The sequence below is a fragment of the Podarcis tiliguerta genome, assembly GCF_965153285.1.
Source record: "Podarcis tiliguerta genome assembly, chromosome: 3".
Classification (NCBI taxonomy): Eukaryota; Metazoa; Chordata; class Lepidosauria; order Squamata; family Lacertidae; genus Podarcis; species Podarcis tiliguerta.
The window spans coordinates 8,381,420-8,409,281 of record NC_139536.1 but is presented as its reverse complement, the minus strand read 5'-3'; the positions used below and the strand labels follow the sequence as shown (position 1 = coordinate 8,409,281).

The following is a 27,862-nucleotide window of genomic DNA, read 5'->3' as shown; positions in this document are numbered from 1 at the left end:
CTCTAGCCTCTCATCTGCTTTGTTTGTGTGTGGTCAGAGACCCAATTACATTTCGACCTAGTTAAAATTTCAACCAACTGGAAACTTCCCCCTAAACTGTCATTCTGATGCAATTCCTTTTTCTCATTGCAATCAGGAGTATAGAAAGCACCTCCTTACTTAGAATGCCAGTAAATGCAGCTTCTGCTATGCATTTGTGGTAGAAGTTGCATCTCCCAATCAGTATCCAAGCTGTGGAGTTGCTGTTTCACAAGACTGATTCCCAGCATGGATAAATGCGTGCATGTGTTATGTGCTAAGAGCTGGTGTAAGAGAGTGTTTAAGGCAGCAGTTCTCAACCTGTGGGTCCCCAGATGTTGTTGGGCTACAACTCCCATCATCCCTGAGCTCTGGCCTTGCTAGCTGGGGTGATGGGAGTTGTAGTCCAACAACATCTGGGGACCCACAGGTTGAGAAAGGCTGGTCTAAGGGATGCAGAAGCCTTTGAATAAAATTCCACCTTTCAAAAGCTATTAGAATATGGGGGCTAATCATAGCTGTCAATTTACAGATTTGAAAATAAGGGACCAGCAGCCAAAATAAGGGATTTTAGACAACCAGCAGCCAAACAAGTGGTGGTTCCCACAGTGTAGCAACCCGGCAAAGGGGATGCAGCAAGGAAAGCCACCGTCACCTCTCTGCTCGGAAGCGCTGAGCAAAGGCGAGTCCCCAGGCAACACGGCCGATTTGATTGGCACAAGGCATGCCAGCTCCACCCCCAATCGTTCTTAGACTCCTTATTGGGTGAGCAATGTAGCCAAGCAACACAGTTGGAGCCTCCCTCCTCCCTGGCCGGCAGGGAGGGAGGGAGAGCAGCTGCTTCCTTTGAAACCTGGAAATTGAAGGGACATCATCAATAAGGGACAGCAGAGGGACACAGCGCTGGGGTAAGGGAGTTTCCCGCCAAATAATAGACAGTTGACAACTATGGGGCTAATGCCAATCTTCACAGACAGGCTATTGGGATGATACAGAAGCAATGGGGGGTTAGGATTGGGTCAACTAAAAAAGCCCTTAAGTCACACTGTTGAGTAGATCCACTGAATTAATTGGGTATGGCCAACTTGAACGCATTGACTTTGGACTCATGCACACTTTTGCTTGTCTCATTCCTAGAAAGCACGGATCCAACCGGTTTTCTGTTTGCCCCACCACTTTCCCCGGGAAAACCTGCTCTTTACCATTGAATGGGAGCAAGCACCAGTCTACAGAAAACCCAGTTGACATTTGCTCCCATTCAGCAGGTGTGTGTGGACAAGACTTTAATTGGATCTTCAAGGAGTATGACATAGCTGGATGCAGCCCCGTGACTTCTTGAAAGTAGGGCACTTGGGAGTGGTGTCGGTTGGCGACTATGGCACACTTGGAAGTTTAACATTTTGGTAGTCCATGTGTTTACAGCAGTGATGGCCAAACTTTGCCCTCCAGCTCTTTTGGGGCTACGTTTCCCATTATCCCTGACCACTGGTCCTGTTAGCTAGGGATGATGGGAGTTGTAGTCCCAAAACAGCTTGGAGGGCCAAGTTTGGCCGTCACTGGTTTACAGCATAGAGTTGTTTCTGCAGCATACCCCAGTGAGTAGCAGCGAAAACCTTCAAACCTAACCCTAGGTATGTGAAAGCAGTCCAAGCTGGATGTTACTGTAGCAAAAACAGTATCTTAAAAGATACTGTTTGCATCTAGGTGTGCAGATGTAGCAGTGGGCATATTGGACCTAACAGAACACCCAAAACAGCAAACCTTGCTTTTGAAGAGGGGAGCAACCCATCCCAAAATGAGCTGGCTATGCATTTATTCTTGGATCACCAATTCGACACCACCTGTGTCTTGCCTAGATTAAGTTTGGAAGTAGATTGGATAAGAATGAAGGAACAACCTTGGGGTCTCGGTTCACAATCACACTCCAATTTAATACAAAGCAAACTAACTCGGTTCTTTAGCCATACCAGTCGTACCTGGGTCCAAATCTTTTACTCCTCTCATGTAAAGTGGCACAGGAGACAACAGGAGTGCCTGTGGTACCTTATAGGGCGCTGGGCATAGCAGACTCCTACTAGCACGTTCTGCAACCAGGAATAACTTGATGTGTTTCAGCACTGTGCTCCCCATTTGCTAATCTGCCAGGGTGGCTTGAAAGAATACCATGTGCCATGGTGTTGAAAGCTGCTGAATGGTCTACGTAGGACATGGGTAGGCAAACTAAGGCCCGGGGACCAAATCCGGCCCCATCGCATTCTAAATCCAGCCCGCAGACGGTCCAGGAATCAGCATGAGTAGAATGTGTCCTTTTATTTAAAATGCATCTCTGGGTTATTTGTGGGGCATAGGAAAATTTGTTCATTATTTTTCAAAATACAGTGGTACCTCTGGATGCAAACCGGATCTGTTCTGGAGCCCCATTCGTGTCTGTGTGTGCGTGGGTCGCGATTTTCCGCTTCCACGCATGCACGTGACGTCATTTTGATCGTCTGCACATGCGCAAGTCACACACTCCATTACCTCCGGGTCGCCGCAGAGCGCAACCCGGAAATACTCATCCCGAAGCTACTTCAATCCGACGTATGACTGTATAGTCCGGCCCCCCACAAGGTCTGAGGGACAGTGGACTGGCACCCTACTGAAAATGTTTGCTAACCCCCTGGTCTAGGAGAACCTAACAGGGTCACATGTGCCCCTTCTAAGCCTGCTTCTATACTAAAGCAACTTTACTGAGCATGTCAGGGATGATAGGACCACCATAAGTCTCCTACCTTCTTCACCAAGGTGACCAGAACATGATGCTTTGGGACTGAAACTCCACCTGAGCAACTTGCCCAAGTGTGGAATATTTACGACTCAATAGTAATTATTGAGCTCTGAGGGAATCTCATGAGAACTTTGAAAATAAACAATACAAGCCTCCAGTAGTCTCATTTTAATGTGGCTGGTCTATCATCCTTGTTCGGGCACCCATTATCAATTTTCATAATCCCAGCCAGCTAGCTCCACCCGGAAAGATTTTGCAAGCCAGGAAGGATAAGTTGAGCATGCAGCTAATAGGCCTCCAGCAGGAATCTGGTAAACATCCTCAGGTTGCATAAACTGATAATATCCGTGTTGATATAATGAGGTGGTGATCTGGACACAACTTGGTACCATTGGAATTGTAACTTAAGCAAATACTCATAAAGTCCTTCATGCATGAAATTACTAAGTGGTCACAGCAGGTTCCTCCCCTCCCAACAACCAAGGTCCAGATTGTAAACCCCTTACTACCTGGAAAAGATTTGCTGGCTGGCTAAACAGCATCAGGGAGAAAAGATAAATAGACCCAAAGAAACCATTTATGTATAACCAGGAGACACTGATGGAGGAGTGGCTCCCTTTGGTCCTCTATATGCTGGTGGACTGCAACTCCCATATCATTTATTACTGGCCAGGCTTGCTGAAATCACAGCAGTTGTACACAATCCCACTTCCAATACCATTTGTGCCAGCAAAAGTTTTGGAGCGGGCGCACTTCTTCATTTCCAATCCATGTATGTCCCATAACACCCTGCTGAAATACTGCAACTTTTTTTTTTTTTAATACTACAGATGTTGTGATTTATGTTATTTTTTTGTCTCCACCCCCATCGTTCTGCCCGGACACTGAGGTCCAGTGCTGAGGGCCTTCTGACAGTTCCCTCACTGTGAGAAGCCAAGTTACAGGGAACCAGACAGAGGGCCTTCTCGGTAGTGGCACCCGCCCTTTGGAACGCCCTCCCACCAGATGTGAAAGATAACAAGGCAGCCCTGTTTAGGGAAGCTTTTAATTTTTGATGCATTACTGCATTTTAATATTTTGTTGGAAGCCGCCCAGAGTGGCTGGGGAAACCCAGCTAGATGGGCAGTGTATAAATATATTATTATTATTATTATTATTATTATTATTATTATTATTATTATTTAATTTATTTTAGAACATCACAGAACCACGAACAAAGCGGAATAATGTGTGGACAGTCCAGTATGAATCCACCACTATTGCACTATTATTGTGTCAATGACATTTTGCGAAATATATCTGTAAAAATGGGGGGGGGGGGAGTAGCAACACCCACCTTTGGGTGCCCTCTGAACCTGCCTCAAAGCACCTGCTGCTTATCAAGCCTGCACTATGGTAAGATCACAAGGCTTTGAACTTCAACAGTTCCACACTCCAGTACCAAGTTTGCTAAGTTTTTTCACCTCAACCAAGAAATAATCAGACCCACTTCTATAGGGACCTTCTGGTTCTTAAAATGCAGCCTCTTGCACTGGGGAACAGACACAAAACTTAACAGCCCTCAGCTCAATAGGTAGGAAAAAAATCCTTTTTGGGGTTGCCTTGATTCCCATGTTAGCCCTGGGAAAAGACTTGAAGATGTTTTCCTTCAACGCTTACAGGTGAGGCTCACCTCACCTGCCCAAGGTTGTCACACAAACTCCTCCCTTTTTTATGGCATCAAGAGTGCTGATGAAAACCAGGGAACAGGTGCTATGAAGAAACTTGCTGGTGAGGTTGATTCCTCCTCTGTCAACACCAGCTTTTCTCATTTAGAACGCTTACATCCATTGCGTTACAGAAGAAAGTTCTCGCAGCAGTTTACATAGCATAAAATGGGGGGGGGGCAGGCAGGCTACAGCAGCAGCTCTTGAAAGTGACTGTGGAGGTGGAGGAAACCATTGGATGTGCTGGAGGGACATGGGGAGGGAGAGCGATGTGGAAGCTCCTCATTGCTGTTATTGCCTTGGCAGAGGTGTCTCACAGAAAACTACCGTATTTTTTGCTCTATAAGACTCACTTTTTCCCTCCTAAAAAGTATGGGGAAATGCGTGTGCGTCTTATGGAGTGAATGCAGGCTGCGCAGCTATCCCAGAAGCCAGAACAGGAAGAGGGGTCGCTGCTTTCACTGCGTAGCAATCCCTCTTGCTGTTCTGGCTTCTGAGATTCAGAATATTTTTTTTCTTGCTTTCCTCCTCCAAAAACTAGGTGTGCCTTGTGGTCTGGTGCGTCTTATAGAGCGAAAAATACGGGACTTTATACTGAGTCAAACCAATGGTTCACCTGCTTTTGTATTGTCTACATTGATAGGCAGTGGCTTTCCAGGGTTTGGGGAAGGAGTCTGTCAGCCTTGTGGTCTAAACCATGGAGCCTCTTGGGCTTGCTGATCGGAAGGTCGGCGGTTCGAATCCTCGCAATGGGGTGAGCTCCCATTGCTCTGTCCCAGCTCCTGCCAACCTAACAGTTTGAAAGCACGCCAGTGCAAGTAGATAAGTAGGTACCATTGTGGCGGGAAGGTAAACAGCATTTCCAGAAAACTATCTGTGGATAAAGGCTGGCTCCCTCAGCCTGAAAGCAAGATGAGCGTCGCAACCCCGTCTTTGACTGGACTTAACCATCCGGGGGTCCTTTACCTTTTTACCCTGTCAGCCTTAACTGGAGACACCAGAGATTGCACCTGGGACCTTCTGTATATAAGATCAGGTGTTCTACCACTGAGCTACATGTTCCACTATTCTCTTTGGGTCAAAGACTGATGACTTTGCGAATGTACCCACAAGGCCCTAGTTAAGGCCTTGTGGGTAAGAGAAATTGAGGTTTGGTAGCTGCAGTAGGAGAAACTAACTTAAACATTGGCACCCATCCACAGAGCACAAACATGCCAGCCTGTTCTAGGAGCGGCAGAGGGCAAAGGGGTTATTATTTATTTGCATATTTATCATCAGCACTTTCCTACTAACACATCAAAGCGGCATACAGCATGCAGTCCCAAAATTGGTAAAAAAGCATCTATTAGAAACATAATTCAATACCAGTTGGCCTTTGAAAAAGAGAACATTCATATTGCAGGGGCCTGCGTAAACAAAATAGTTTTCTAAAGATGCCTGCAAGAAGAGAGGGATGGTTATTTGCTAATATGGATCAGGAGGAAACAGAAGCTCAGCCAAAGCTGAAATCCCTTAATTGCTCTTCTCAGAATTTGAATGTCTTCAAAGTGAAAGCTTTGAATATTGGCTGTGTTTCAGCAAGCTCCAGCTCACTTTTGTAGTCACGCCACAGGAACTATTATCAGGGTTACCTACTTTTACTTATCTAAATATTGGGATGGGGGAAACAGAAGAAAGAGCTCCAACGCTTCCAGACCGTAACTGTTTTGCAGATGGGATTCAAGCGGCAAATTTAGGTCGCCCAGCAGAAAAGGGATTTTCTGCTCTTGCACAACGGAATTCACTTCCAAAATAAATCAGGTTTCCCCCTGCGCCCCAGTAAAATAAAAGTGATTGGAAAGTGTGGGGCAAACAACTGCTTGATGTGACATCATATAGCAGCAGTGGGGAATCTCCCCATTTGGCCCTCAAGGCCATTTTGGTCAGGCCAGGTCACACCCACCTGCCTGGACTGCCATACATATATGAGGTCAGGTGTGAATGAACTTTATTACGGTCTCAGACCAGAATTTTAAAAAAGCATATAGATAAAATAGCAGTTATGATTTTTTTAACCAATAATTGTTAGAGCAAATGAGGACAAGGAAACAGGTATAGGATAAAACTTCTGGATAAAATACAAGATTAAACACGGATAATGGATGGATAAAAAACTGATAATTAAAACAGATAAAAACTAAAAACAAACAAAGACACACAGTTAAAACAACTGTAAGAGGCTGCAGAGTAGAAGCCTCTTAAACGGAGGACACTCACAACATTAGAAACTGCTGTGCAAATATGGTTAAAACAGACAATTAAAACAATGTACAAGACTAAATTTAGCAACAATGTACAACAATAAACTGTCCCAGGGAGTTGACTTAGAACCGTGTTTGGGGTTTATCATGCCGGACTATTTTGAGTTGGGCGATGGTCTGCACCTACAGATCTGTACACAGAATCTGGCGACCATCCAGGTCATCTCCTGATCTTTGCCTATGTCAGGTGTGGGGCAGGTCAAGATGTAGCTGAGCCAAAAGGGTTTGCAGACACTGCAGTTCAGCTGAACCTGCACATCCTGTCTGTAGTGCCCTGAATGGCTCTTTGCAAGGCCCAACAATCAGCTAAACATTGCAAACAACCAGCTAGTCATTGTAGAGGGCTCTGGCCAGCATTTTGAAGCTCCAAGAGTCATCTGATCATCAATGTTCCAAAGCACTATGCACCACACTGGGCTTTGCAACATCAGGTGATTAACAGGTAAGGAACCCGTCCCCCTGTGGACCCATCCCCCTGTCAAACCTGTCCCACAATGGTTGGGGGGAAATAAGGGTCCAGCTCGCAAGATCCATTGTACAACCCTCCCCACAGACAAAACAGGATGAGCATGCAATCTCACAAGCTTTGCACAAACGAATCAGGACAGTTGCTCAATAACCAGGTTGTCTCAAAGTGACCACCAGGGATGTTTAACTTGTGTATTTCCAGGAGGGCCCATGGGTGAGTTGTTTTGCCACAAACAGCTGTTTTTATAGCCTTTACAGTGGTTGTTGAGAAGACAGCACTGCATGGTTTGGAGTCCATGTTGTTCATTAACATAGTTTCCTGGCGGTTCTCATGCCACACTGATCTCATGCTGAGAAAGTGTACAAATCAAGCCCTCGAGGCATCAGTACCACCAGCTTTTGACTAAACCATATGTCAGGAGTGCTCTGATGGTGTTTCCTGCTTGGCAGGGGGTTGGACTCGATGGTCCTTGTGGTCTCTTCCAACTCTATGATTCTATGATTCTATGAAATATGTCAGGGTGGCCTTTCAGCCTCCTTTGTCAGCATGTCTTCTAAGGCTGCCATTTCAGAATCCTCACTCCATGAACACTGCAAGCTAAACTGGAGTAAAGGTAAAGGTAAAGGGACCCCTGACCATTAGGTCCAGTCTCGACCGACTCTGGTGTTGCAGTGCTCACCTCGCTTTATTGGCCGAAGGAGCTGGCGTACAACTTCCGGGTCATGTGGCCAGCATGACTAAGCCACTTCTGGCGAACCAGAGCAGTGCATGGAAACGCCGTTTACCATCCTGCCAGAGTGGTAGCTACTTATCTACTTGCACTTTGACATGCTTTCGAACTGCTAGGTTGGCAGGAGCAGGGACCAAGCAACGGGAGCTCACCCTATCGCGGGGATTCGAACCGCCAACCTTCTGATCGGCAAGTCCTAGGCTCTGTGGTTTAACCCACAGCACCACCCACGTCCCTTCTAAACTGGAGTGCTTTTCCCAGTTGGTAGTTTATAGTTTCTCTGCCTCTTCTGTGTGTGCTTTGGAAGACTGGCGCAATATATAATTTATCCTTCCCCATTACATGGCACTGGCTTAATGATGCAATAAAAGGTGCATCACTGTGATGCCATGGAAGTGGTGTATCTAAAGAATGGAGGAAGAACAAATGGGAAGCTGGATGGCTGTAGCTTTGTCTGCAGACGGTTCCAGATTCAGTCCCTAATCTCCAGGTAAGACTTTGAGGAACTCCCTTCCTGAAACGCCGTAGTAGACAATATTGAGCTGATAGTCTGACCCATTGCTAAAATAGATGGGAAGGTATGAGAGACGAAATAGCCCCATTATTATTATTATTATTATTAATTATTTTTTATAACACCCTGTACTCACAGGTCACAGGACGGGCCGTTCACAGTAGGATAATATCTTCATACAATAGGATTGTTTTATTAGAGGAGGTGGATTATTGGAAGTGAGTGTCCCAAATATAGGTTTCAACATGCAGCGCTTGGATTGAGCCCAGACTGATTTCTCCTTGCCAGCAATGGCCTTGAGAACTTCAAGAGATAACCAAATGAAAAGAAATGTAGGCTGGGGAAAACGAAAGTTGTGTCATGCGTGGCTTTAAGTACTCCTCATACCGTGTGCCACAACTGTAATTATAATACTGCCAATCCTATTGAACTAGTAGGGCATTTCCACAGCTAGTGTGCTGAAGCCAAGATTCTGTGTTGATTTGTTTTGACGGGAAACGTACCAATAAGCGTACCAACTTGCATATTTCCTCACAAGTTACATAGCAACCTGCGTGGCAAGAAATGTTTAAAAACGAGGTCCTGCGCAGCTCGTTGTGTGATCTTTGGTGCTCAGAAAGATGGATGGAAAGCACTTTGCAGGAGAGGGCATAACCCTTCACTTGTAATTGTAATTGTGGTTTTCGTTTAATCTGTGTCCTGCCATTTTCGGCAGGGAAGAATCAAAGTGCCCAACACTATTTATATGTTTTGGCATTCCTTTATGACATATACAGTGGTAACTCAGGTTACATACGCTTCAGGTTACATATGCTTCAAGTTACAGACTCCGCTAACCCAGAAATATTACCTCAGGTTAAGAACTTTGCTTCAGGATAAGAACAGAAATTGGGCTCCGGCAGCACGGCCGCAGCAGGAGGCCCCATTAGCTAAAGTGGTGCTTCAGGTTAAGAACAGTTTCAGGTTAAGAACGGACCTCCGGAACGAATTAAGTACTTAACCTGAGGTACTACTGTACAGCAAACTTTGCTATTTTTAACTCATGCACCGCTATATGCCTATTATATAGTTTTGTTTACCATCTTTTAATTCTGGCCGGCTGTTAGAATTGTTCTCTCTATTTTATATACCTTATAAAATGAAATAATAATAATAAACTTTACTGAAGAGGAGGAGGAGGAGGAGGAGGAGCTCCTATCTCTACAGGGCTCGCATTTTCCCAGCAGTAGTTGTGTACTGAATCTGATTTATTGCTGGAAGAATAAAAACTGAACTTTGTGGCTGCAGTTTGAGAGCAAGGTGGGGCTTGAAATATGTTCTGGTTTATTTACCCACTCACCCAGCAGCTCCATGGAAATCAATCACTCCTTTTGAATTGAGGATAGTATTATGGGATTGCTTTACTGCAGAGGCAGAGAAACTGGTGGGGGAGAGGGCGTGGAATCAATTTGCAGTTGCATTCTGTTCTCCCGGCGGCCATCCAGAGGTCCATAGGAAGCCTGGAAGCAGAGCCTACGTAAGTGCAAAAGCAGCTGTCTCCACCTGTGATTCTCAGCAAATTCAGAGGCATTTGCCCCTTCCAACATTACAATTCCCAGCACCTTTAATAAGCTGGGTGCATGGTTTTCCCAGTAGTGATGTATGGAAGTGAGAGCTGGACCATAAAGCAGGCTGATCGCCGAAGAATTGACGCTTTTGAATTCTGGCGCTGAAGAAGACTCTTCAGAGTCCCATGGACTGCAAGAAGATCAAACCTCTCAATTCTGAAGGAAATCAGCCCTGAGTGCTCACTGGAAGGACAGATCCTGAAGCTGAGGCTCCAATACTTTGGCCACCTCATGAGAAGAGAAAACTCCCTGGAAAAGACCCTGATGTTGGGAAAGATAGAGGGCACAAGGAGAAGGGGACGACAGAGGACGAGATGGCTGGACAGTGTTCTCAAAGCTACCAGCATGAGTTTGACCAAACTGCAGGAGGCAGTGGAAGACAGGAGTGCCTGGCATGCTCTGGTCCATGGGGTCACAAAGAGTCGGACACGACTAAACAACAACAACAACAAGCAGCATGTGTGTACTTTAAATCTACGGTGTGTACACAGCCAAAGTTTCCTTTCACCATCCTCATCCCACCGCCACCCCTGCCCAAATCACAGCTCGTAACTAAAAACATTTATCCAGTCCTTCCTCATCCAAGAGTCTTCCTCAAGTGGATTGGCAACCTATCTCTCTCATTTGGAAAGCAAAACTGGTGAGAAGCTATGAAAAGAATTGCAAACCTTTAAAAAAACCATTTCAGGTGTTCATTAACTAGGATGGCCATGTGCCCTGCTTTACAGAGGACAGGTCTCCTACTTCAAGGCCTGCCTGGTCCAAGTCTGGTTTAACTCCAGAAAAGGAGAGCGGATGAGACCTTGAAGTAGCCAATTAGCTCCTGGGCAGCGATTAGCTCCTGATTACAGCCTTCCCCATTATGGTGAAATGTAGGGAAGCTTTTAATGTTTAACAGACCATTGTATTTTAATATTTTGTTGGAAGCCGCCCAGAGTGGCTGGGGAAACCCAGTCAGATGGGCGGGGTGAAGGAGGTGAGGACACGGGGTATAAATACCTTATTTTTCGCCCTATAGGACACACTTTTCCCCCTCCAAAAATGAAGGGGAAATGTGTGTGCGTCCTATAGGGAGAATGCAGGCTTTTGCTGAAGCCTGGAGAGCGAGAGGGGTCGGTGCGCAGCCCCACAAGCTTGGGGGACAGCGGGGAGGGGGAACGCCGCCATCCCGCTGTTCCCCGACCTGGTTTGGGCTTCAGGCAGATATCCACAAGGCGTGGGAGCCCGGTGGGAAGTTACGCCGGTCTCCCAAGGCTTGCAGAGAGCTGCCTGTTCTGGGGGCTGGGGGGGGGGAAATAGATATTTTTTTCTTTATTCCCCCCCCAAAAAAAAAACTAGGTGCGCCCTATGTGGCGAAAAATACGGTAATTTATTGTTGTTGTTGTTGTTGTTGTTGTTGTTGTTGTTGTTTTATTTACATGCAGGTCTCGCTTTATGAAGGTTTACTCTGTAAAAATCCCATTATCCTCCATTTTAATTTCCCACAATGCCCCAGCACAATGCTATGCCAGGGGCATTGTGGGAAATTATAATGAATACCCGCCTCTGCTGCTAGTGCCGATGGTGGGCCCCACCACGTCAATGGGTCTCTTTTAGTTGCCCTGGAATGCAGGTGCTAGGTCAAATTTAGGGCTAGTGTTTGTTGCCCCTCGCGGCAGAAATACCACGGCCATCACAGAGCCTCCCTTTCCAACTCCTTTTCATGCCCCTTGCCTCTTTGCTTTTTGAGGTTGCTTGCGATGTAAGCCTCTTGAGGTGAGGCTGAACACATCCACCCACCTGCCCACATCAAAGCTAGTGCAGCAACAGTGATCTTTTGGCAATGTGGGGGTGGACAGTCTACATGACATGAAACGTCACCGGCAGAAATCTGAAAATGTCAAAGTATGGCCACGGTTAAGATTTCAGTCCCGGTGGCACCCGCCAGTCAGACTGGGAAGGGACATTTCTCTCACAGCTGCTGTTTTATTTATTTTTGTCATTGCAATCAGCTGTGTGTGTATGCGTGTGCTGTCATCTCTCAAGGCAGCAAGCAACGGTAAGGTAAACGCAATAAAACACCAACTATAAAGTGGGGGAAATGGGTATCTTCCAGGAATAAAAACAGCAGGCCCTGCCTTGTTTCCCCTCGTGAAAGTGGACCCACAGAGAAACTTGGTCATTGCCTGATCTGCTCCCCCAGTCAGCAAGTGTGTGTCATCGGCGTAGCGTGGGTTGTCAGCACCCGGGGCAAGGCAAGTAATTTGCGCCCCCTAACCCGGGGCAAGGCAAGTAATTTGCGCCCCCCCCCTGCTGCACTGTCCCTCCCCCAGATAGTCCCTCGCTCTCTCTCCGCACCGCACCGCACCACACCGCACCGCATGCCTGGCCCCCCCCCTCCTCCACAGTGGGCGGCGACCCGACGGCTCGGATCGGATTCGCACAGCCAGCACTGCAGTGAGAGAGAGTGAGTGAGCCAGGTAGGGGCAGAGAGCTGCGAGTGTGAGCGCGCCCCCCCCCCCAGATGTTGCGCCCGGTGCGGCCGGGCCCCCCTGCACCCCCCACGCTATGCCACTGGTCATCGGTCCAACACACAGCAACAAGCGCAGGAGGAGACAAGCATCACCTCCTATTTGCCAACAGACTGCGGTGGACATGGCATGTGGTGGGGGGCTTCTGAAGACGAAGTAGCTCTGGCCTCCAAGTAGCATTCAGCTATCACTTGTCACCGCAGTAACAGCAGCAGTAGCTGGCAATGCATTCCTGTAGATCCTGGTGCCTGAGGCAGTCTCCTCACCTCGCCTCATGGGTGGGCCGGCCCCGACTAGGGTAAAGCATATGTATACTAGTATACTAGCATATACAGTGGTACCTCGGGTTACATACACTTCAGGTTACAGATGCTTCAGGTTACAGACTCCGCTAACCCAGAAATAGTACCCCGGGTTAAGAACTTTGCTTCAGGATGAGAACAGAAATCGTACTCCGGCAGCGTGGCAGCAGCAGGAGGCCCCATTAGCTAAAGTGGTGCTTCAGGTTAAGAACAGTTTCAGGTTAAGTACAGACCTCTGGAACAAATTAAGTTCTTAACCCGAGGTAAAGGTAAAGGTAAAGGTACCCCTGCCCATACGGGCCAGTCTTGACAGACTCTAGGGTTGTGCGCCCATCTCACTCAAAGAGGCCGGGGGCCAGCGCTGTCCGGAGACACTTCCGGGTCACGTGGCCAGCGTGACATTGCTGCTCTGGCGAGCCAGAGCCGCACACGGAAACGCCGTTTACCTTCCCGCTAGTAAGCAGTCCCTATTTATCTACTTGCACCCGAGAGTGCTTTCGAACTGCTAGGTTGGCAGGCGCTGGGACCAAACAACAGGAGCGCACCCCGCCACGGGGATTCGAACCGCCGACCTTTCGATCGGCAAGCCCTAGGCGCTGAGGCTTTTACCCACAGCACCACCCACGTCCCTTAACCCGAGGTACCACTGTACTAGTGAAAATATGCAATTTATATGAGGGGGAAGTTGCTTGACAAGAATTGGTATACAGTGATACTTCCGGTTGTGAATGGGATCTATTCCAGAGGTCCAGCCACATCCAGGGGAATTTGCAACTGGAGGACCGCTTCTGCACATGCGCGTGCGGCGAAACCTGGAAAAATACTTCCGGGTTTGCCGCATTCGCATCCCGAAGTTTACGTATCCAGAGGGAGGTACGACTGTATTAGACAATATTCCTTACAAAAATGTGTATATCAGGAGGTATCATCCCTAAAGCTGATGGATTTTCACGAGGATTTTTTTTTAATCGCAAACTGATGTAGAAACATGGAGAAATGAACCGAAGTGGGAAAACGGGAACTCAATATGGGGGTGCCGCTCTCTGCAGTAACCTTGACTTTCTTAACTGTTATGTACTAAGCTTGGATCCTAGAACAAGAGGCAGGTAGGATCCTAGAATGCAACAACTGATTGGCTTGCAGGAGAAGACCAATCAGGCTCCCAGAGGCAAGCAGAATCAACCAGTCAGACGGGACTCATTGTGTAAATAATGTACAGTGGTACCTCTGGTTGTGAACGGGATCTGTTCCGGAGGCCCGTTCACAACATGAAAAGAGTGCAACCTGAAGCGCCATATCTGTGCAGGTGCATGGCATGATTTGGCGCTTGTGCGAATGCGCAAAGTGCGATTTAGTGCTTCTGCACATGCGCGAGCAGCAAAACCCAGAAGTAACCCTTTCCGGTACTTCTGGGTCGCTGTGGGACGTAACCTGAAAGAACATAACATGAAGCAAACATTAACATGAGGTTGTTGTTTAGTCGTTCAGTCGTGTCCGACTCTTCGTGACCCCATGGACCAGAGCATGCCAGGCACTCCTGTCTTCCACTGCCACCCGCAGTTTGGTCAGACTCATGTTTGTAGCTTCAAGAACACTGTCTAACCATCTCGTCCTCTGTCGTCCCCTTCTCCTTGTGCCCACCATCTTTCCTAGCATCAGGGCCTTTTCCAGGGAGTCTTCTCTTCTCATGAGGTGGCCAAAGTACTGGAGTCTCAGCTTCAGGATCTGTCCTTCCAGTGAGCACTCAGGGCTGATTTCCTTCAGAATGGAGAGGTTTGATCTTCTTGCAGTCCATGGGACTCTCAAGAGTCTCTTCCAGCACCATAATTCAAAAGCGTCAATTGTTCAGCGATCAGCCTTCTTTATGGTCCAGCTCTCACTTCCATACATCACTACTGGGATGACTACATGAGGTATGACTATACTGTATATAAAAGCCTGAGGTTTGGGGGCAATTCAATCACTGTTTTACAAGCTGCAATAAAGAGCATGAAATCACTACAGGACTCCGAGTATATTTCATTAACCATATTCTTTTGCCCTTTTCTCCATCAGAAAATCCTACGTACTTAATCCCAAGGCTCATGCTGACGCTCAGAACAGTAGCCCTGGCTTACTACAGCAAAAGCCACTTTGGATGGGAGAGATTACCAAAGCAAGGTGGGGGAGGACACAGCTAACCCTTCTCCCACCGACCATTTCCCCACTCCGTGCCATCTCCCCAAGCAGTTACGCATACACACAAACCCTGCAAAGTCTTTTTGAGGGAATTATTCCTCACCAGGAAGCTAACATGGCTATTCCAGGAATTCGAATCCTTGGTTATATCTTAACACTTGCTGAATCCAGGGGTTCGAAGGGTCTCGGCGTTCGGCCTACTCCCCACCCCCTGCGCACCCCACTCAAGCTCATAAAGCTATTTTATAATATAGGGTTTTTTATTTTAATAATAAATAATAAATAATTAAATATTTTATTTTTAAAATGCTGCTTTTATTTTCATTTTGATTTTCTTTTAAGTAAACTTTCTTTTAATATATGATCTTATCAGTATGTTCCATATGCTACGTAAACTGCTCAGAGGTTCTGATGATTAAGTTACAAATTCCATTAAATAAAATATATTACACAGTGTTTTGTTTTTTTCTCTGGGGGGACGCAGGGGTACCCTAAACATTTTGTGAATCTAATTTTGGCCTCATTGAAGGACAGTATTTCAATATGAGTAGGAAAATGAGAGTACGCCTTAACATTTTTTTTTTATGAAAAAACCCACTGTATATACATAAACAGGGTCGCACACACAGTGATTCTTATCTGAAAGGCCCCTGCAAGGTCTCCACCCTGCTGTTTGTCTGGGGTTAGAAACAGTGGGCAGACCCTCACTATAAAGCAGTGGCGTAGCGTGGGGGGTGCGGGGGGGGCCGGCCGCACTGGGCGCAAAATCTGGGGGGGCGCTCGCACTCGCAGCTCTCTGCCCCTACCTGGCTCACTCACTCTCTCTCACTGCAGTGCTGGCTGTGCGAATCCAATCCGAGCCGCCGGGTCGCCGCCCACTGTGGAGGGGAGGGTGCCAGGCGTGCGGTGCGGTGCGGAGAGAGAGCGAGGGACTATCTGGGGGAGGGACAGTGCAGCGGGGGGGGGGGCGCAAATTACTTGCCTTGCCCCGGGTTAGGGGGCGCAAATTGCTTGCCTTGCCCCAGATGCTGACAACCCACGCTACGCCACTGCTATAAAGCACATGTAACATATTTTCCAATCTCATGAGTTATCCCCTACCCCCCAAAGAATCCTGAGAAGCCAAGCTTGTTAATAATGTTGTACGGCATAGCTTGCTGGGAATTGTAGCTCTGTGAGGTGTAAATGATGGCTCCTGGGGTTATTCTGGGTAAAGAACTTGAAGGAACGACTTCATCCCCATTGTCCAGCCAGGACACTGAGGTTCAGCTCCAAGGGCCTTCTGGCGGTTCCCTCCCTGTGAGAAGTGAGCTTACAGGGAACCAGGCAGAGGGCCTTCTCGGTGGTGGCGCCCGCCCTGTGGAACGCCCTCCCATCAGATGTCAAGGAAATAAACAACTATCTGACTTTTAGAAGACATCTGAAGGCAGCCCTGCTTAGGGAAGTTTTTCATGTTTGATGTGTTATTGTGCTTTTAATTCTGTTGGGAGCCGCCCAGAGTGGCTGGGGAAACCCAGCCAGATGGCGGTGTATATATATATTTAATAATAATAATAATAATAATAATAATAATAATAATAATAATAATAAAGTCATGTGCTTTAAATATGCATTGAATGTGCTTTAAATGCTTGCTGTGGATTTGCCCAGAAGTTTGTCGGGATTTGCAGAATGCTGTGTGAGATAGTAAGTCTGCAGGCTTGAGGTGGCTAGTGGATGCAACTGACTGACCCACTGTCTATGGAAGTGCTGGGTCAGGAAGACTGTGCTGTCAGTTGATTGGCTGTCATCGGTTTAAAAGGGAAGCCTGTCCAGCAGTAATTGGGTGGTGTAGAAGAGTGTGGTCAGAGAGAGATAGAGATAGAAAGGTCTTCCTATTTGCCTTAAGGTGCAGCAAGGTACTCTGTATGAACTGCTCGTGTATTATAGCCTGGAGATTATTGTATATATTTGTATATATATAGGTAAAGGTAAAGGTACCCCTGCCCATACGGGCCAGTCGTGTCCGACTCTAGGGTTGTGCACCCATCTCACTTAAGAGGCCAGGGGCCAGCGCTGTCCGGAGACTCTTCCGGGTCATGTGGCCAGTGTGACAAAGCTGCTCTGGCAAGCCAGCACCAGCGCAGTACACGGAAACGCCGTTTAACTTCCTGCTATAAAGCGGTACCTATTTATCTACTTGCACTTAGGGGTGCTTTCGAACTGTATATTCGAACTTTCGAACTGCAGTATATTTATTGTGTATATATATAACTCACAATAAATATACTGCACTGCACTGAAGAACTTGGAACTCTAAGCATTTCTGCTAAAGGGCAGCCGGGAATTCGCAAACAGGTTTCCCTTATAATGGGGTAACCCATAGCTTACTGGGAGAACACATGTTCACCTTCCGACCTGAGGGGCTCATCTTCCAGCATCATAACTTTTATATGCCTGTTGCCTTTGTCCATGGAGTTTTCTTGGCAGGGATACTGGAGTGGCTTGCCGGTTCCTGCTCCAGGTTGATCACGTTTGGTCAAAGCTATCCACTATGACCTGTCCATCTTGTGTGGCCCTCCACGGCATAGCTCATAGCTTCTCTGAGTTATTCAAGCCCCTTTGCCACGGCAAGGCAGTGATCCATGAAGGGGACATGTTTCATAGAATAATAATAATAATAATAATAATAATAATAATAATTTATTATTTACACCCCGCCCATCTGGCTGGGCTTCCCCAGCCACTCTGGGCGGCTTCCAACAAAATATTAAAATACCGTAATACATCAAACATTAAAAACTTCTCTAAACAGGGCTGCCTTCAGATGTCTTCTAAAAGTCTGGTAGTTGTTGTTCTCTTTGACATCTGGTAAGAGGGCGTTCTACAGGGAGGGCGCCACTACCGAGAAGGCCCTCTGCCTGGTTCCCTGTAACTTGGCTTCTCACAGTGAGGGAACTGCCAGAAGGCCCTCGGCACTGGACCCAAGTGTCCTGGTAGAACAATGGGGGTGGAGACGCTCCTTCAGCTTTACAGGACTGAGGCCGTTTAGGGCTTTAAAGGTCAGCACCAACACTTTGAATTGTGCTCGGGAACATACTGGGAGCCAATGTAGGTCTTTCAAGACCGGTGTTATGTAGTCTTGGCGGCTGCTCCCAGTCACCAGTCTAGCTGCCGCATTCTGGATTAGTTGTAGCTTCCGGGTCACCTTCAAAGATAGCCCCACATAGAGCACATTGCAGTAGTCCAAGTGGGAGATAACCAGAGCATGCACCACTCTGGCGAGACAGTCCGCAGGCACATAGTGTCTCAGCTTGCTGGTAAACAGCTGCCCTGGACACAGAATTGACCTGTGCCTCCATGGACAGCTGTGAGTCCAAAATGACTCTAAGGCTGCACACCTGGTCCTTCAGGGGCACAGTTACCCCATTCAGGACCAGGGAGTCCTCCAAAGCAGCCCGCCTCCTGTCCCCCCAAAACAATACTTCTGTCTTGTCAGGATTCAACCTCAATCTGTTAGCCGCCATCCATCCTATCCTATCCAGTTAAAAGGCTCTTAGGCAGCAAAGCTGCCCTGGGAAAGATCTCTGTACATTAGACATTGGAGTCACTGCCATGCAGTAGAGGGCAGATAACGAAATAGCCTGCTATAAGCCTGCTTTCTCTGTTTCTAGGTAACACTTAGCCGTGTTTTGAGCTATAAACTCACGGGTTGATCTCGTTTAAGGCTCTGCTGCTTTTGGGCTATGAGGAACAAGGAACCTGATTGGGACTCTCCTATCTTCTCAAACTTGTTTGCTGTTATAAATATCCCTCTGCTCATCACTTCCTGTGCTTCGTGCGCATTAATAACGGGTTGTTTCCCCATCCTTTCTGTCGGGTGTCCTTATGAGAGATCGTGTCATATATGACATGGACATGTATTGACCTGCCAAGCTTCTGTTCAAGGCCAGTCTGCACATGTTTAGGAAAAATAATCGGGTACACTGTTCCCAGGACTTAAAACCAAACACACAGACACACAGACACACACACACAATTAAGTGATTTCAATGTTTTTCAATAATACTGATTTTATATAAGTTACTTGCCTCAGAATCTTGGAGTGCACTGGCCTGCATCAGTCAAGACTGGGGGAAAGCTATTGATCACGTGATTGCAGAAGATGGGTGGAATTTGATATGGTCCAAGTCTCCCCTCAGGAGCGCTTCCTCTAGGAACAGAGGAATAGCTTTGAAGTTAATATACAGGCAGTTTTATACCCCTGTCAAATGGCATCGGTATAACAGTGAACTACTGGCCACTTGGTGCCAAGGTTGCAAGGGATGGGAAGATAGATACTATCTATCACTTGTGGTGGCCCTGCATGACTTCTGGGTCAAGATTCCCAAAGATATTTCCTCTATTGACCAGCAAATTATCCCTCCTGACCCAGGTTCAGCCTTGCTTTCATCCTTTTTGGAAAATACGCAAAACACTTTGTACGAAGATTGGATGGTGCTATTGGTAACAGCAGCCAGACTGGAAGTTGCAGTAAATTTTTAAATTTTTTTTTGTGTGTGTGTGTGTCCACAATTTCCCCCACCTTTCAAAATCAATATTATGTCCCAAATCCTGGGCCCATTTAATCATAACTCTCTTTACCTCTTCATCCTTTGTGTGCCTTACACATTTTCGACAGTGTATTCCTTTTACTGCTCAACAATTCTGTCTCTATTTTTGATTTTACGCTTCCAAACCCATTTCTTTTATTGTCTTCTCTAAACACATCTTGCAGTTGGTGATATTGCAACCAATCAGTTAACTTTCCTCTCAACTCTTCAAATGACTTTAACTTTAATTTATCGTCCACTTCCATCAACAAGTATTTATATGTCGCCCAATCACTTCCCATGTTTTTCTTTTTCACTGCAAAGGCCTCCAATAGTGAAAGCCACCATGGGGTTTTGCGTTCTAGCAATGTTTTATATCTATTCCAAACCTTGTATATCGATTTCCTGAAGCTGCACATCACTGGGAGCTATCAGACCCATTTTTCCTTCCTTCCTTCCTTCCTTCCTTCCTTCCTTCCTTCCTTCCTTCCTTCCTTCTTCTTTTACCTCAGGATTATTACCAGCAACAGTGTGTTTGCTTCGGACTACATTTTCACCTCAGATCACCTCAGAGAGGATAGAGGATAAGGCACATGGGATGCTCTCAGCCTTATCTCCCCTCATCAAGCAACTCCTCCTTACTGCCAATACTCCCAATACTGCCAAACAGCAGTACTGAGGAATATTAAGAATATGCTAAGAGTAAAGGTAAAGGTAAAGGTACCCCTGCCCGTACGGGCCAGTCTTGCCAGACTCTAGGGTTGTGCGCCCATCTCACTCAAGAGGCCGGGAGCCAGCGCTGTCCGCAGACACTTCCGGGTCACGTGGCCAGCGTGACAAGCTGCATCTGGCGAGCCAGCGCAGCACACGGAACGCCGTTTACCTTCCCGCTAGTAAGCGGTCCCTATTTATCTACTTGCACCCGGGGGTGCTTTCGAACTGCTAGGTTGGCAGGCGCTGGGACCGAGCAACGGGAGCGCACCCCGCCGCGGGGATTGGAACCTTTCGATCAGCAAGTCCTAGACGCTGAGGCTTTTACCCACAGCGCCACCTGGGTCCCTCTATGCTAAGAGTAGTGCTAGTGAATTGATGGTTAGTAATTGGAAGAGGGATCATTTGCCTCCTAACACCAGCTGTGCCTGTTTCTTACAATGTCTGATTTGGCCACAGTGTCACACACCTCCTTGGTTTCATCCCGTTTGGATTATTGTAAAGCGCTCCATGTAATGCGTTTTTCTATGCTATTCTCACCATTATATTATGTTCTGAATTTTGCAGCATTCTGCTTCTGGTGTTATGAGAGAGAGAGAGAGGAAAAAACTTCTCTCCATCCACTTTCTCCATGCAATGCATAAAAACAAATACCTGCTTGCATGTTCACAACAGATCTCAAGTTTCCAGAAGTACTAAACCAGGCATCCCCAAACTCGACCCTCCAGCTGTTTTGGGACTACAACTCCCATAATTCCTAGCTAACAGGGCCAGTGGTCAGGGATGATGGGAATTGTAGTTCCAAAACAGCTGGAGGGCTGAGTTTGGGGGTGCCTGTACTAAACTGAGCGGAGGGAGCAACAACACATAAAATCAGCGCATCCCATCTCCCCACGAATGTGGATAGGAAACATCAAGACAGATTTGGGAGGTACAAATTTTTAAGTGCTTATGTGTGGGCAGAGAAACACAAACAAGCACACAGAAATAGTGATCTAGATACACACTAAACAACTTCTTGTGGGCACAGCCTTTGAGAGAAGCTACAGCAGTTAAATTGGCCTTGTGTATATTTGGCAAGCCTCTACCTTTTCAGTTCCTCATCTGTAAACTGGGAACACTAAGTGATGGTAGCTGATAAGAGGCAGAGCTATAAATGTGGAATTCCCGGACTGAATCTGGCCTTTGTAGGTGGTTTCTGGAAAACAATTATCTCTTGACTTCAGCTCTTGATTTACGGTATGAGGACAATTAGACTGATCTGACTTGCAGGGTTGTTATAAGGATTAAATGAAGACAAGGCTCTGAAATCTCTAAAAGCTTCATCCTCATTATGTATAAAGTTTATAAAGGATATTTGAAAATCAGTCATCAAAAGTCCCAGTAATTTAATTTATATTATATTATATTACATTATATTGTGTTGTTTTACGTTATGTTATGTTATGTTATGTTGTTATGTATTATAATATAATATAATATAATATAATATAATATAATATAATATAATATAATATAATATAATATAATATTATATTATTATTACCGTATTTTTTGCCCTATAGGACGCACCAGCCCATAGGACGCACCTAGTTTTTTTGGGGGGGGGAATCCTCCCCCCCCCGCGGGAACTCCCACAGGCCTCCCTAGGCTGCTGATATCTGCCTGAAGCACGGGGCGCTCTGCTTCAGTGCGCCCTGCGCTCGGGGCAGCAGGCTGCTATCCGCACCTAGGGAGGCCTGCGGGAACTCCTGCGGGCTCCCCAGGCTTGCTGATAGTTTCCTGAAGCCTGGAGAGCGAGAGGGGTCGGTGCGCACCAACCCCTCTCGCTCTCCAAGCTTCAGCGAAAGCCTGCATTCGCCCCATAGGACGCACACAGATTTCCCCTTCATTTTTGGAGGGGAAAAAGTGTGTCCTATAGGGCGAAAAATACGGTATATTATATTATATTGTTGTTGTTTAGTCGTTTAGTCGTGTCTGACTCTTCATGACCCCATGGACCAGAGCACACCAGGCACCTCTGTCTTCCACTGCCTCCTGCAGTTTGGTCAAACTCATGCTGGTAGCTTCGAGAACACTGTCCAACCGTCTCGTCCTCTGTCGTCCCCTTCTCCTTGTGCCCTCCCTCTTTCCCAGCATCAGGGTTTATTCCAGGGAGTCTTCTCTTCTCATGAGGTGGCGAAAGTACCGGAGCCTCAGCTTCAGGATCTGTCCTTCCAGTGAGCACTCAGGGCTGATTTCCTTCAGAAAGGATGGGTTTGATCTTCTTGTGAGGTTATTTCCCCCTGCTGCAGGGATGTCTCCAGCCAATGCACATAAACTTCCTTGTTTCTCCCATGCAATCGCCCACCAACCCCATGAAGCTGCATTCTGCACATGTGCGACAGCTGCAAGGGGGCATGTTCGCAGTACCACTTGGATTGAAGCTTGTTTGAGAAGAAAAACACACACATTGATACGATACGATAATCTTTATTGTCATTGTCCCATACAGAACAACAAAATTGAAAAAATCTACATCAGACATTCAAAAACCAACAGGCCTGCTCTTCCAGCTGTCCCAGCCTGGTTAACCCCCTAAAAACTCTGATACCCCATAATTAAGTACAATATACTTCCACAGAGACTACCTTACACTGCGTTTAATACCAAAATTGCATTTGGATAGAAACTGTTTCTCAGGCAGCTAGTCCTAGTCTTTATAACCCTGTACCTTCTTCCAGAAGGCAGGAGCTGAAAGAGATTCTTTCCAGGGTGCGCACTATCCTGCACTATCTCTGCAGCTTTCTTATGACGCCTGGAAGTGTAGATTTGATCTAAGGTGGGAAGAGTGCACCCAATTATTCTCTCCGCAGTCTTTACAACCCTGGACAGCAATGTTTTTCCCCTGACCATGCAGCTCCCAAACCACACACAGAGACCATAGACCATATGAATTGCAGCTAATGTTGTGTGGATGTGCCTTCAGAAACTACCAGTGTGAACATAACCAATCCCATGATGGAAGCCAAGAGGACCACTGTGACATGGGCTTCTTTGGCACTGCATCTTGTGCAATGCCAAATCTTTTCTTGCTCTTGCCTTTCAGCTGCACATCTCTAAAGAGCAAAGCCACAGGCTGTGGTTTCTTGTTACTTGCTGGATTAAAACAAGCAAAAAACAAAAAAGGGTGTGTGTGTGATAATGTCATCCCAACAAGGGACTTGCATGCCCATCTTCTAACTATTATCTCACTGAGTCACCTTTGACAGCTTCTTCTTCTTCTTCTTTTAAAAAAGGTCACTGTCACACTTCAAAGAACTGAGGGTTTTGAGGCAAAGTGAGAGCTAGAGGCTGCTAGCTCTTTCATTGGCTCCCTGCTCCTGGGCCTTTTAACAGCATCTTGATCCTCAGACAATAGCAGGAGATGTTGCATCACCTCCAGATTTCTGCAGATCAAGCTGCAATTCTCAAAGGCATATAAGCACGATGCCAGGATTAGTTTCTTGCCAGGATCAGTCTCTCTCTCTCTCCCCCCCCCCCCAGTTGCTAGCTGTCTCAAGATAACAATAATTCAGTTGTGGATTAACCAGGAGCAAGGTTCCACTGCCCACAATGTCTGCAGAGGTCATCCACCAGGGTGACCAGGGGCGACTCAGTTCCATAGCCAGGCTTGAACCCAGACTGGAATTGTTATAAGAAAAAAACTGCTCCTTTTCCCTTATGGGGTACCCAAGAGCCCATATAGAGTCCTTTTGTAGGTTCTCTGTCGGTAGGAGAAAATAACAGAGATCAACCCCAACCAGAGAATATTGAGAAGCAAAGCAGCTAGTAAGCCTGATCTTTATTAACTGTTGCAACAGGGTGTTCCCCCACACGCAGGAGAGACGAGGTGGACCCAAAGTCATGCGCGCATGCCCTTATATAGACATTTTAAATTGCCCGTCACAGAAGGGGTGTAGCCCAAGACCCCCCCCCCGATACATCATATCTACGTCACAGAAAAGGCGGTCTACAACAGAAATCTGAGTGCGTTGTTTATCTCCTGTCTGGCAAGTTACCCGATTGCATTATCTGGGTTTTTTGGACACTCTTTTGTTATTATAACTACTTAATTCCGGAATCTAGGTCACAGGTCACAGGCTCACACCCTGTTCATATCTTGAATGTGCCCTTAAGACAGGGTTTGTGAGGACAGGATTTGTGAGGAAAGAGACAATGGGGAGATTTCCCACTTTGACCTTGCAGAGAAATATTGGAGGTCCATTTGTTCTGTGGGGTTTCAGACATGTGGTTTATATATACAGTTATGAATATATATATATATATATATATATATATATATGACCTTAAAATTCTTGTAACAGAATGAATGTAAATAATCTGTGTCTTCCTAGAATGCCTACAGCTGCCCCACCATGGTCTTTTCCACCACCTTCCTTTAAAACGGAGGTAAGGTAAGATAAAAGTAAAGGACCCCTGGACGGTTAAGTCCACTCAAAGGCGACTATGGGGTTGTGGCACTCATCTTGCTTTCAGGCCAAGGGAGCTGGCGTTTGTCCACAGAGAGCTTTCTGGCTCATGTGGCCAGCATGACTAAACCGCTTCTGGCGCAACAGAAACCAGAGTGCATGGAAACGCTGTTTACCTTCCCGCCGCAGTGGTACCTATTTATCTACTTGAGCTGGCATGCTTTTGAACTGCTAGGTTGGCAGGAGCTGGGACCGAGCAACGGGAGCTCACCCCGTCACGGGGATTCGAACCGCCAACCTTCTGATCGGCAAGCCCAAGAGGCTGAGTGGTTTAGACAACAGCACCTCTTGCGTCCCACTAAATGGGGGTATTGGCAACTGGCTGTTGTATTCTAAAGGGTCCAGAACCAACCAGTTGGCTCCCTGTCTGCAAGATTTGATAAGCCGGGAGGGACGGGGGGGGGCGATGCATTGCCACCTCATCCGCGTCCTCTGATTGCATAAGGTGAAAATGATCCCACAAACCACCTTGGTAACTGCGCTGGGTTGCCTCCAACTGGAGCTGCAACAGGTGTAGAGGCAAGATCACTCCAAAATGTCTCCCTCTGGGAATCAGTAACCTCCCAGCCATCCAAAATAACTCTGCCGTCCAGCTACTGAAGGATGCAATGCAAGCTGCAAAATGTGCTCTTCTGCTGCTGTTGCGATTTATTGGTGCTCCTATTTTAATTGGTATTTTTTAATCATTTGAATGTGGTCAAATGCAATATGCGAGCTGCCCTGGGAGGAAAAATTCTGGAGGGTGGGATAAATGAATATAAATTCTCAGTCAGTTTTATTTCACATAGCCAAAGGCTGCCGCAATGTATACAGAATCATTCAACAATTAAAAGAAAATATACAGGATTGATACAAAAAACTTAAAACATTTATAAAGGCTACAAAAGTACCTTAATATACAAGTCAAGACATTAAACAATAAAATTTACAAGCTAAAATTATCACATGGCCACTAATATATTTAAAAAATAATGTTAATTAATACAATGTACAATTATATTTGGAGTTTGGTGATAAGTATATAGCTTGATGTAGATAGGGTCAAATAAATTCATCTCCTTTACAGTTGGTGAATAATAAATGAATTAAATAAAATAGCCACCCCTGTCTTTTTCCTGGATCAACTGCCCCCCCCCCAAGCAGAAATGGATTTCTGTCCCCACTGTGTGAAAAAAAGGGGTTGCTTTTGTCAGAATATTTGGACTATATGATATGCATTTGTATAATTTGGAATACTTAATGTGATTTGATTGGATTGTTAAAATGGAAAATTTAATAAAAAGTATTTTTTTAAAAAAGAAAATAAAGGGTTGCTCTCATATTAAGCATTCATGATGACACCAGAGTTTTAGCATATTTGCTTCAAAGCTGATGGGGGGGGAGAGGATCACAAAGGGGGGGCTCCCCTAACTTGACATTCAGAAAAGAAAGGTTATGGGCTGGGCTGTGGGGTTCTGACCTCACCGGCACGCCAAGTGAGAAGGCAGCAAAGGAGGTGTTGAGGTTTCTGGGCTGTCTAAGGCGCTTTTGGAGGAGGAGGCGGGCAAGTACGTCACCTCGGGGCCAGCCTCCCAAAAGGCTCGTCATCACTCGGGGGAAATTCCCAGCCCTGTGCGGGGTAGGGGGGTGGAGGGAGGGATAGTAGTAGTAGCAGCTGGAGTCCGGCGACAGCAGCCCAGACCAGAAACAGAAAGATCGGAAGGCACAAGCTGCAGCCTGCGAGACGGACAGCTTTGCAAAAAGCAATCCCCGGTCGGGCAGACAACGCCAGCGGGAGGAAGCAGCGCCATGGCTGGTAAGTGATCTGAAGGAAATCAGCCCTGGAAGTGATCTTTTTGGCGCATCTCCGCGGGGCAGGAGCCCAAATTTTGCGCGCAGAATGTCCCGGCTGGGAAAGACACCTCTCTCTCTCTCTCTCTCTTTCTCTCTCTCTCTCTCTCTGCCAGAGACCTGAGCTGCAGTAATAATGAAAATAAATTCTAAGAAGGTGGTATGACTCAGAACAATTTTTTTTTTTTTGCATGTTAGCAGACACACGCGCAAACACACTTTCCCCACCTCAGTCTGAGAGAGAGAGAGAGAAAGAAAGAAGCACAGCTCTTTGGAGGGCGATCATCCAGTCTGTGAGATGCAGCGGTTCATGTTGCCACATCACAGAACTGCACATCTGGAAGGGACCACAAGGCTCACCTTGTGCAAGCAGGAATCTTTGGCCTGACGGTGGGACTCGAACCCACGACTGTGAGGTTAGGAGTCTCCTGCTCTATTGACTGAGATGTTTGGCTTGCTCTGTGGAAGAACACAAGAGCCAGAGGCAAAGCTCTAATAATAATAATAATAATTCATCTGTAGATTTCAGGGTGGTTCACAGCATTAAGCACCTGTAGCTTCTCTTGATCTGGAGATGAAGTGGTTGGAGATGAAATTTGGCTCGTGGCATCTTCTCACAGCCTTAAAAATGGTGCCACCGTCTCTTGTGGCTGTTTGCCGTGGTGGCTGGGCTCTACCTCAAAAGTCGAGGCAATATTTCTCTGAATACCAGTAGCTGAGAACTGCAAGTGTTGTTGGGCCCTAGAGTATTCTTTCAGGCTTCCCACAGGAATCTGTCTGGCTACTGTGAGAAGAACAGGATGCTGAATGGACCAGTGGCCTGATCTAGGAGGCTGTTGTGAAGGTTTTCCTTAAGGCAGGGATGTGTCAACTCCAGCCCTCCAGGCTTTTTGCTGTTGCAGCATTTAGGCAAGGCTTTAGATACCTGGAAGTGCTTTGCATGCATTATCTTCGTAATCCTTACCTGTAAGGCGGGTCAGACTCAGCACATCACAGCCTCATTGCAGGTAAGGGGTTTGTGCGGACAGGCCACCTCCTGAACTGAAGCAGGGATTTTAAGTGTAGAATAAGCTCTTTTTGCCGCTGTGCTGTAACAGCCAGCTCTGAGACGTGTGTGGCCACCAGCTCCCTCAAGTCC

General features: G+C 46.7%; 1 protein-coding gene and 1 long non-coding RNA gene across 3 annotated transcripts in view; both read left to right on the top strand.

Annotated features, from left to right (window-relative positions):
* Positions 1–17,770: 17,770 nt before the first annotated feature.
* LOC310674052 overlaps positions 17,771–27,862 on the top strand; it is an 81,544-nt gene continuing 71,452 nt past the window's right edge. The window contains exon 1 of the long non-coding RNA XR_014509360.1: positions 17,771–17,951. This is a non-coding gene — a long non-coding RNA (uncharacterized lncRNA). The remainder of the gene's footprint in view (positions 17,952–27,862) is intronic.
* Positions 26,405–27,862, top strand: part of REL (REL proto-oncogene, NF-kB subunit) — a 55,391-nt gene continuing 53,933 nt past the window's right edge. The window contains exon 1 of one of the 2 annotated variants that reach the window (XM_083432645.1): positions 26,405–26,689. In XM_083432645.1, the coding sequence (XP_083288771.1) occupies positions 26,683–26,689 (7 nt within the window). In that variant the 5' untranslated portion in view covers positions 26,405–26,682. The remainder of the gene's footprint in view (positions 26,690–27,862) is intronic. The other variant, XM_083432644.1, reaches the window with a different exon arrangement.